The sequence below is a fragment of the Elephas maximus genome, chromosome X (assembly GCF_024166365.1).
Source record: "Elephas maximus indicus isolate mEleMax1 chromosome X, mEleMax1 primary haplotype, whole genome shotgun sequence".
NCBI lineage: Eukaryota > Metazoa > Chordata > Mammalia > Proboscidea > Elephantidae > Elephas > Elephas maximus.
In genome coordinates this window covers 122,418,035-122,428,656 of record NC_064846.1, presented here as the reverse complement: position 1 = coordinate 122,428,656, position 10,622 = coordinate 122,418,035, and the positions used below count along the sequence as shown (strand labels likewise).

General features: G+C 51.9%; 1 protein-coding gene across 2 annotated transcripts; it reads left to right on the top strand.

Moving 5' to 3' along the window:
- Positions 1–2,102: 2,102 nt before the first annotated feature.
- Positions 2,103–8,787, top strand: MAGIX (MAGI family member, X-linked). Of its 2 annotated transcripts, none has more exons than XM_049871924.1 (5): positions 2,103–2,186; positions 3,069–3,215; positions 7,102–7,184; positions 7,615–7,783; positions 8,465–8,787. In XM_049871924.1, exons 1-5 carry the CDS (start codon positions 2,138–2,140, stop codon positions 8,785–8,787), a joined length of 771 nt encoding a protein of 256 aa, XP_049727881.1. In that variant the 5' UTR covers positions 2,103–2,137. The 2 variants fall into 2 exon arrangements, with proteins under 2 accessions (XP_049727881.1, XP_049727880.1); XM_049871923.1 differs by lacking the exon at positions 7,615–7,783 and adding an exon at positions 7,411–7,498 and having other exon boundaries at positions 8,480–8,787.
- Positions 8,788–10,622: the final 1,835 nt, after the last annotated feature.

Genomic DNA, 10,622 nt, shown 5'->3' with positions numbered 1-10,622 from the left:
ACTATACCAGTCTTTATAATCTCATTTGAGAATATGGTTTTCTTTGTTACGTTAATGAACAGTATTAGTGTAGGGTGTGTTTTAAGTCAATCTCTTTTGAGATATAAAATATCAGATTAAACAGGCAGCAAAAAAGCAGAGATGGAGGAAGTAGATGCCATGCCACAGGAGGATCACCAAGGAGCTGAAAAGACACAAGGATCTTCCCCAGAGCTGACAGAGACAGAAAGCCTTCCTCTAGAGCTGGCACTCTGAATTGAGACTTCTAGCCTCCCAACCTTGAGAAAACAAAATTCTGTTTGTTAAAGCCACCCACTTATGGTATTTCCATTGTAGCAGCACAAGGGGAAGGCTTTCTCTCTCGCAGACTCTGGGGGAAGGTCTTTGTTCCTTGGTTCCCTAGTGACCTTCATGTGATGCGGCTTCTTCCTTCATTTCTGCTGCTCACTTGCTTGTTTAATCTCTTTTATATTCCAAAAGAGATTGATTTAGATTCTGCCTACATTAATACTATCTCACTAACATAAGAAAACCCATTCCCAGATGGAATTATAGCCACAGGAATAAACAAACAAAAAAAAAACCCAAACCTGTTGCCATCAAGTTGATTCTGACTCATAGTGAACCTATAGGACAGAGTTGAACTTCCCCATAGGGTTTCCAAGGAGCAGCTGGTGGATTCGAACTGCCGACCTTTTGGTTAGCAGCCCAGCTCTTAACCACTGTGCCACCAAGGCTCCAAACCACAGGAATAGGGGTTAGGATTTACAAAGTGTATTTTGGGGGGATACAATTCAATTCAGAACACCAACCATACATCTTCTGCATATTAACACATGTTCTTTCTTGTCAGAAATGAAATTATGAAGGGTTGCAGTCTTTGACCTGGGCCTTGATAACAAGCAGGCAATTTCCAGGTAGACAAGGTGCTGGGAAGGGCCTCCCAGACAGAAGACACAGCATGGGCAAAGGAAGGGAGATGGGAAAAACAGTGGGACTATTTGGGGAGCTGTGGCAGCCCAATTCAGTGGCTGAAGGCACATGGATGGGTGGATAGGGCAGAGCAGTGATGGAGGTCCAGTAGGCCCCTCCCTCAGGCAGAGGTCAGGTTAAAGAGGGGAACGACAGGGGCTGGGGGAGAAATAAAAGCAGCAATCTTTCAGCCTGTTTTATCTATGACAACACTGGGCCTTGTAGGGGGATCAGAGAAATTGCCCAGCCAGCCAGAATGGGCATGAGGAGTGTGTATCTACACGTCTTAGTGAAACAGCCATGAACCAAGTGCGTGTTGGGGTTAAGCTACCTCTGTTGTTGGCTGTCTGTGGGGACTTGGGCTTCTCTGAGCTTCTCCACAAAGTGACAGTCACAGGTCCTTCCCTCACTGCAACCCCCTTCTTCCTTCCACTACAGTAGTACTCTGCCCAAAGGCTCCTCCTTGGGGCCTACCTTCTCAGACTCCACTTTTGAGACCTAGATGGGGCCTCATCTCTCCCTTCACATTGGCTGGTGGCCCATCCAACCCAGAACCTTCAAAACCTTCTCAAGTTCAGGCTCCTATCTCTCCTCCCCAATTTTTGAGTCTCCCAACCCCATAATGCTCAGGGATTCAAACCTTCCCATGGCCCCAAAGGCTCCAAGGGCAGGACCCTCCCAGGCCCCACCACACCCTTCCAGGCCCCTACTGTTTTAGGCAAAGATTCATTGCAAAATTCCGGAGTGCCTATTGTGTGCAAAGCTCTGCTGGGGGCTGCAGAACTCCCTAGCAAGCTTGGGTTCCAGTTCTGCACCCCCATTTTTAGAAGTTGGGCCTTAGACGGGGCCCTTAACTTCTCCGGGCCTCAACTCCCCCTTGCTATATGTGGGATGGCAACATCTTCTCAGTGGAATGAGGAGCCCAGCTCCGGGTCCTCAGAAAACAGGCAGTGCCTGCGGCAGAGCGAGGCCAAGCGCTCATGCTGGCTCGCACAGAGAGGGCTCCGTGCTAGTTGCCAGGCAGGTCGCTGCGCGGGTCGGAGCGCCAGCACCCGACCAGCCAGCCTCAGCAGAGTTTGGGCCTAGGCGGGTCTCCAGGTGAGCGCGCCCCAGCGCACGAACCGAGTCGCTGCCGGGACTTAGTTCACTTGGCCGAGTCCTGGCCATGGAGGCACGCGCAGGGGGCGCTGCGGACCGTAGGGGAAGCAGAGGAGGTACGGGGAGTGGGGAAGCCGGGGAGCGAGGGAAGGGGTACGGCCCTTGACACCTCTCAACCTGCCTCTCTGCTCCTCACCTTTTCCTTCCTGCTGGTTGTAAACAGAGCAGCTCTGGCGCCCCAAGCGGCGGCGGTATAAGGCGCCCAGAGGGGGGCTGGGCGCAAGACCCCCTATCCACCCCCACCCACACGGAGGGGCTGCGCCCCAGACCCGGGGGCTTTCAGGAGTCTCCGGGGAGATGGCCGGGGGGAGGGTGGCTGCCCAGGGTCACTAGGGACAACTGGGCAATCAGGGTCGGCTGTGAATTGGCGGGGGGAGGGTAGCTCGGGGCCCCTAGGGATGTGTGCAGAGGGAATGTGGAGTTATGTGGGCTACCTGGGGAAGGGGGCCTCTGAGGGAATTTATGGGGGTAGCTCGAGTTCCCTAGGATATCTGAATGGTGAACCAGGGTCTAGGGTGTATGAAGGACAGACCGTGCTCTTTCAGGATATTGGGGACTGGGGGGGGGGGGAATCAAGGTCCCCAGAGACATTGTGGAGGAGAGTTTGGAATCTCGGGTTATTAGGGAGCAGTCGAGGTCCCGGGTATGTTGGGGGCAGTCGGACATATTCATAGGGCCGTCGGAGATGTCCGGGAATATTGCAGTCAAATAGCTATCTCCAGGGATATTGTGGGGGAGCGGGGGTCCATAGACATACCCGGGAAGGTCGGGGGTCACGGAGATGTTGAGGGGCAGTCGGTGACCTCCATATTATCGAGAGAGTGGTCGGGTCATCTCTGGGGATCTCGAGGGGCACTTCTAGATCTTCGGACATCTGCAAGTTAGGGTGTTCGCCAAGGCTCAGGGTCTGTGCTGACCTGTTCCCCTCACCCTCGGAGGCCGCGGTCTTCCCCTGTCGGTGGGCCCCAGCGCCCGGCAGCTCCTGGCGCCGCTGGACGCGCGCCCCCTGGCGACCCGAGCTACGGCCGACGTGGCGGCGCTGGTACGCAGGGCAGGTGCCACATTGCGCCTGCGCCACAAGGAGGGTGAGTTCCCAGAGCGGGGTCTTTCCAGGAGGTGGGGTCGGAGAAGAGAGGGCTCTTCTAGAGCGGCAGAGCCGGGACTGGGGACAAGGGATGTAAATTTAAGGGGCAGGGTTCGAAGGGTGACTCGAGGGGGCGGAGCCTGGGGATTATCCTAGAATGTTACTTTAGGAGGTGACGCTAGGAGGGTTATTCCAGTAGGCGAAAGCTGGAAAACGAGTTGAGGGTTGGGGCTCGATCTTTAGCCCTCTCAGCGGGGCTTGGAACGTTATTTTTGAGGAAGAGGAGCCTGGACAGTTCTTGGGGCGGCAGTTAGTCAAGAGGCAGGGCCTGGACAGCTAGTCAAGGGGGTGGGGTCTGAACGTATTGGTGGTGGGGTTTGAAATGGCAAGAATAGGATGGAGTTTAGAAGGCTAATTAGCGGCAGAGCCTGAAATGTTTTTGAGCCAAGTCTTGTATTATCGCTCCAGGGTGAATCTAAGGGTGTTAGTTGACGGGATGGGGCCTGGGTGTCATTAGAGTGAGGGCGAGAGGTTGGGACCAGGATGTTAGTCAAGAGGGCGGGGTCACATCAACGGATGAATGGATAAATAAAAAAAGATAAATAGATTATGGTATATTCACACAATGGAATACTACCCATCGATGAAGGACAATGATGAATCTGTGAAACATTTCATAACATTGAGGAATCTGGAAGGCATTTTATTGAGTGAAATTAGTAAATTGCGAAAGGACAAATATACAAGACCACTGTTATACGAACTCTAGATTGAACACAGAAAAAAACATTCTTTGATGGTTACGAGGGTGGTGAGGGAGGGAGAGGGATATTCACTAACTAGATAGTTGTTGTCAGGTGCCCACGAGTCGGTTCCGACTCATAGCGACCCTATGCACAACAGAAGGAAACACTGCCCGATCCTGCGCCATCCTTACAATCGTTGTTATGCTTGAGCTCATTGTTGCAGCCAATGTGTCAATCCACCTTGTTGAGGGTCTTCCTCTTTTCCGCTGACCCTGTACTCTGCCAAGCATGATGTCCTTCTCCAGGGACTGATCCCTCCTGACAACATGACCAAAGTATGTGAGACGCAGTCTCGCCATCCTTGCCTCTAAGGAGCATTCTGGCCGCACTTCTTCCAAGACAGATGTGTTCATTCTTTTGGCAGTCCATTGTATATTCAATATTCTTCGCCAACACCACAATTCAAAGGCGTCAACTCTTCTTCGGTCTTCCTTATTCATTGTCCAGCTTTCACATGCATATGATGCAATTGAAAATACCATGGCTTGGGTCAGGCGCACCTTAGTCTTCAAGGTAACGTCTTTGCTCCTCAACACTTTGAAGAGGTCCTTTGCAGCAGATGTGCCCAATGCAATGCGTCTTTTGATTTCTTGACTGCTGCTTCCATGGCTGTTGATTGTGGATCCAAGTAAAATGAAATCCTTGACAACTTCAACCTTTTCTCCATTTATCATGATGTTGCTCATTGGTCCAGTAGTGAGGATTTTTGTTTCCTTTATGTTGAGGTGCAATCCATACTGAAGGCTGTGGTCTTTGATCTTCATTAGTAAGTGCTCCAAGTCCTCTTCACTTTCAGCCAGCAAGGTTGTGTCATCTGCATAACGCAGGTTGTTAATGAGTCTTCCTCCAATCCTGATGCCCCGTTCTTCTTCATATAGTCCAGCTTCTCGGATTATTTATTCAGCATACAGATTAAATAGGTATGGTGAAAGAATACAACTCTGACACACACCTTTCCTGACTTTAAACTAATCAGTATCCCCTTGTTCTGTCTGAACAACTGCCTCGATCTATGTAAAGGTTCCTCATGAGCACAATTAAGTGTTCTGGAATTCCCATTCTTCGCAGTGTTATCCATAGTTTGTTATGATCCACACAGTCGAATGCCTTTGCATAGTCAATAAAACACAGGTAAACATTCTTCTGGTATTCTCTGCTTTCAGCCAGGATCCATCTGACGTCAGCAATGATATCCCTGGGTCCACGTCCTCTTCTGAAACCAGCCTGAATTTCTGGCAGTTCTGTGTCGATATAGGCTGCAGCCATTTTTGAATGATTGTCAGCAAAATTTTGCTTGCATGTGATATTAATGATAACCAGAACCAAAATCAAACCGAGTGCCATAGAGTCGATTCCGACTCATAGTGACCCTATACATTCGGTTGGATCACCTTTCTTGGGAATAGGCATAAATATGGATCTCTTCCAGTCAGTTGGCCAGGAAGCTGTCTTCCATATTTCTTGGCATAGACGAGTGAGCACCTCCAGCGTTGCATCTGTTTGTTGAAACATCTCAGTTGATATTCTATCAGTTCCTGGAGCCTTGTTTTTCACCAATGCCTTCAGAGCAGCTTGGACTTCTTCCTTCAGTACCATCAGTTCCTGATCATATGCCACCTCTTGAAATGGTTAAATATCGACTAATTCTTTTTGGTATAATGACTCTGTGTATTCCTTCCATCTTCTTTTGATGCTTCCTGCATCGTTTAATATTTGGAACTAGATAGTAGACAAAAAAAATTTTTTTTTTTAGGTGAAGGGAAGGGCAACACATAACACAGGGATAGTCAGTACAACTGGACTAAACCAAAAGCAAAGAAGTTGCCTGAATACAACCAAGAGCTTCAAAGGCCAGAGTAGCAGGGACGTGGGTCTGGGGACCATGGTTTCAGGTGACATCTAGGTCAATTGGCACAACAAAATGTATTAAGAAAGCCTTCCGCATTCCACTTTGGTGAGATGCGTCTGCGGTCTTAAACGCTAGCAAGAGGTCATCTAAGATGCATCAATTGGTCTCCACCCACCTGGAGCAAAGGGAAATGAAGAACACCAAAGACACAAGGTAAATATGAGCCCAAGAGACAGAAAGGGCCACGTAAACCAGAGACTCCATCAGCCTGAGACCCGAAGAACTAGATGGTGCCTGGCTACAACTGATGACTGCCCTGACAGGGAACACAACAGAGAATCCCTGATGGAGCAGGAGAACAGTGGGATGCAGATCTTAAATTCTCATTAAAAGACCAGACTTAATGGTCTGACTGAGATTAGAGGGATCCTGACAGTCATGGTCCCTAGACCCTTTGATAGCCCAAGATTGGAACCATTCCCGAAACCAACTCTACAGACAGGCATTGGCCTGGACTATAAGATAGACAATGATGCTGGTGAGGAGTGAACTTCGTGGCTCAAGTAGACATATGAGGCTATGTGGGTGACTCCTGTCTGGTGGAGAGATGGGAAGGAAGAGGGGGACAGGAGCGGGTTGAATGGATGCAGGGAATACAGGGTGGAGAGGAGGAATGTGCTGTCTTATTAAGGCGAGAGCAGCTAGGAGTGCATGGTGGGGTGTGTATGGCTTTTTGTAAGAGAGACTGACTTGATTTGTAAACTTTTGCCTAAAGCACAATAAATAAATACATAAATAAAAGAAGCCCCAGACTACTGGGGCTAGGCTTGTTAAAAAAAAAAAAAAGAGGGTAGGGTCAGAACAGCTATTCATGTGGGTGGAGCCAGGAGGATTACTTGAGGGACAGGGCCCAAATTGTTAATTGAGCACAGGAGACTAAGATTAAAAAAAAAAAAAAAAAAAAAAGTTGTAGTCCAGTAGATTCCAACTTATAGCAACCCTATAAGACAGGGTAGAACTGACCCATAGAGTTTCCGATCAGTGCCTGGTGGATTTCAACTGCCAAACTGTTGTTAGCATTTGTAGCACTTAACCACTACACCACCAGGGTTTCCAAGGCTAGGATATTGAGTTCAAATAGATGAGGATACAATGTTAATTTAGCAGGGGAAACCTAGATAGTTTCTATGGAGTGCCCCCAACTGCTTCCTCTCAGTCTCTTCTATCCCCAGGTGTCAGCAGGCTGGACTCTGCTGATATAGAGGTCACAGACAGTTGCCTGCCTCAAGCTCCTGTTGTCAGACACCAGTGCCAGGTATCACCCCAGTTCTCATATTCAAGGCCACTTTCTTTGGCACTGACAACCTAAGTGCTCCCGTGTCCTTTCTGTAGCATCGTTAGTCAGAGACCCTGGGTAGGAGTACAACTCTGCCCAGAGCGACCCAGAATGACGCACGTTGTGCTTCGAAACCACCCCAGACCTCTGGTGGGTTCTGTGTGGAGTTGATCCGCGGTCCCGCGGGATTTGGCCTCACTTTTAGTGGCGGTCGAGATGTTGCCGGGGACATGCCACTGGCCGTGCTCGGGCTGCTGGAGGATGGGCCGGCGCAGCTCTGTGGTCGTTTGCAGGTAAGCACCAAGGCGCCCTCCTTTCTCCTCTGGATGCTATCCTGGACCCCCCCCCCTTTGTCAGGGTGCCCTCCATTGGCCCTTCCTATAACACCCCTTGACTCATGCCCTTGCAGGCCGGCGACCTCGTGCTCCACATCAACGGGGAGTCCACGCACGGCCTCACGCAGGCCCAGGTCGCAGAGCGGATCCGCTCTGGTGGCCCCCGCCTACGTCTTGTGCTCCGCAGGCCTTTTGAGACCCACCCCGGCAAGCCTGAGGGGTTGAGAGGGCCCCAGAAAAGAGGTGGGGGGTGTCCCAGTGGAGGAGGGTCAAGGATCTGTGTGGAGAAGAGGGTCGCAGAGTGGAGGAACTGGAGTCCTGGGTGGGGGAGTGGTTGGCGGTCTCAGTGGCGAGGGTCAGCAGTCGGTGCCTGCTGGGAGAGGTCGTTGTATTTTCAAAACCGGGGCGGGGCGGCAGGGTCCCAGTATGGGAGTAATTGTGCTTTTCAGGGAGGAGTTTTCGAGGTACTGGGAGGGGAAAGGAGGGAAGGGGCCTGGGGTAAACGCGTGTTCAGAGGGAAAGATCGAGAAGGGCAAAGCATAGTGGTCTCAGCAGGGAGGGAATAGGGTCCTAGAGGGTAGGGGAGTCTGGTTCCAAAAGATGAGAAGTTGATAAGGAAAAGGAGCGATGAGACTCGAAGGAGGCCTGAGCGAAGAAAGGGTCAGGAGTCGTACAGGGAAGGGGTTCGGGTTTCCGAGGTCAAGGTTGGGGTTTGATTTCCTTTGAGGGTTGTGGGAAATGATTCCTGAGGAGGGTGTCCTGGATCCAGGAGGGAAAAGGTCTCAGTAAAGAAGGTGTCCCAACCTTTAGGGAGGTTTCTCTCAGGGCGGGAATCTCTGTCTCCGGCAGCCCTTGGAGTATCTGGTGGCCCTCAGCCAAGGTCCCCCCCCCGCCTCCCACCCCACCGCCCAGTCTAACCCGCAGTCCTGCCATTCCTAGATCGCAGCCTGGATCCTAGGGAACTGGAAGTAAGGAGGTCTTGCAGCGCCAGCGCTTCCCCACTTCAGCACCCTGGGTCCCGGACGACGGCCAGGACCCAGGGCCTCCCAGAGCCTAGCTCAGAGGCGGCGGTCAGCGTTGCAGCGGTTTCTCCTTCTGAGCGCCACACGGAAGACCCCGACGACCAGTCTCCCAGCTCCCCGGGACCCTGGCTGTTGCCCAGCGAGGAACGGCTCTCGCGGGCCCTCGGGGTCCCCAGGAGCTCGCAGCTTGCTTTGGAGACAGCAGCCGCAAGGCAGACGCACTGAGTGAACATCCGAAGGCCTGGTGCTCACTTGGTACAGCCCCGCCCACCGCAAACTAGCAAGGTCTGGAGAGCTCCCACTTACTCTGGTGCCCCTCCTGCTGCGCAGTCGACCAGCCCGCCATCCCCTTGCGGCGTTAGTGGTATGGCTCTTCCTGACAGCCCGCCCTGCGCTTCGAGTCCAGAACGGAGGAAGTAATAAAATAGTTTTATCCAGTCTGGACTTGCCAGGTACTCTAAGCAGGGTGGGGCTGCCCAGGCCACCCTGTAAAGGAGCGGTGGGCCAGACTGGTTTCTAGGTGAGACTCTTCTCGTGCTGTTTGTTTCATGTCTCCTGATGGGTGTTTGTTGCTGCCTGTCCCTAGCTGGGCATGCTCTCTCCACACTTCTTTTCTCTTCATCAACTCCTGCTCCTCTGTCCATTCACACATTTCACTTTTTTTGAGGCGCGCGGGGCTCACAGTGCGCGGGGTGGAAAATGCAAAAGTGGGCTTGTTGTGGCGGAAGTGCACCAGTATACCCGCAGCCCCCGCCTGGAATCGTCTAGACCATCAGCTAACGTCCAGATAGCATGGCTAGAAGCAGGGTGGCTTCTTTCGCCAGGAGCCTGCGGTCTCCCGCTTCCGGCCTCGTCTGCCAGCTTTCACTGGCACGTAGCCTGCCACGGCGGGGGAAGGGGCACGGGATGGGGCCCTGGAGCCCCCTTTGGGGTGGAGACTGGAAGGTGTGAGTCAGCGACCCCAGGCGGGCCGGGCTAAAAAAGGCTGTTAAAAACTTTGGGCCACGCCCATCTCTTCCATAGATGGTGACAAACTGCAGCGGACTGAACTTGTGTGCACACGCCACCCACTTGGCGTTCCGGTCCCAGGAGAGGCCCAGAGGCTCCTCCACCCTGGGAACAGAGCCCTACAGCCTTGGCTTACATGCCCAGCGGGACTCCAACCATAGTATCCACGCTCTGGCTGAGGCCAGAAATGACCAAGCACCTCCGCTGTCACCACATCCTGAACACTTGGTTCCATCCCCTCAACGAAAGAAGCTGTGGTCGGCCTGGAACAGGCAACTCTCGCCCCTATTGTGAGAGAAGAAGGGGAAGAGAAATAAACGGCCCTGAGTGTGAGAGTCCAGGGTGGCACTGGTGAGGAGAGAGCAGCTGAAGAGTCAGGCTGGGAGAGCTGGGAGTTGGGGGATAAATAGGTGAACACTGGGATGGTTAGTGTTGTAAACATTATAGGGGAGCATGTTGGGGCTTCCAGCTACCCCTGATTCAGCCTGCCAGAGGTGTGGCTCTACCAAAGTCAGGAAAGGGCCCCAGAGCCCCAGTATTAATAAACACAGTCACACCCAGGAGACTAATAATAGTAACCCCAGCCACCATTTACTTTGTCTTATCCCTGCTACAGGCTTTACTCTATCTCTTTTCATCTCCTTACATCTATTCAACAACTCTCATGCATTCATTTCGCAGAGGAGAGAAGATAGCAACCCTATAGAACAGAGTAGAACCGCCCGGTAGAGTTTCCAAGGAGCGCCTGGCAGATTCGAGCTGCCCACCCTTTGGTTAGCAGCCATAGCACTTAACGACTACACCACCAGGGTTTCCAAGTGAGGCCTAGAGAGTGTAAATACTTTGAGGGAGGGGTTGAAGGGAGATTTAATCAAGGCCTGATTCCCAAACCTGTCCTCTTAATCTCACCTGCATTTGACAAGTATTAATTGAGCCCCAACTGTATATCTTGCACTGTGATAGGCACTGGAGAGTCGGGGGGAACAAATCAGAAAGATTTCTACCCTTGCATAGCTGATGTAGTTCGGGTAAATAGATGTTAGACAAGAAAA

What these genes read in the sequence shown, in the direction of transcription:
- MAGIX (XM_049871924.1), top strand. Translation starts at nt 2,138, where the DNA reads ATGGAGGCACGCGCAGGGGGCGCTGCGGACCGTAGGGGAAGCAGAGGA. An exon ending in CCGTAGGGGAAGCAGAGGAG is followed by an intron (nt 2,187 to 3,068) that starts GTACGGGGAGTG and finishes TCACCCTCGGAG; the next exon opens with GCCGCGGTCTTCCCCTGTCG. An exon ending in TTGTCAGACACCAGTGCCAG is followed by an intron (nt 7,185 to 7,614) that starts GTATCACCCCAG and finishes ATGCCCTTGCAG; the next exon opens with GCCGGCGACCTCGTGCTCCA.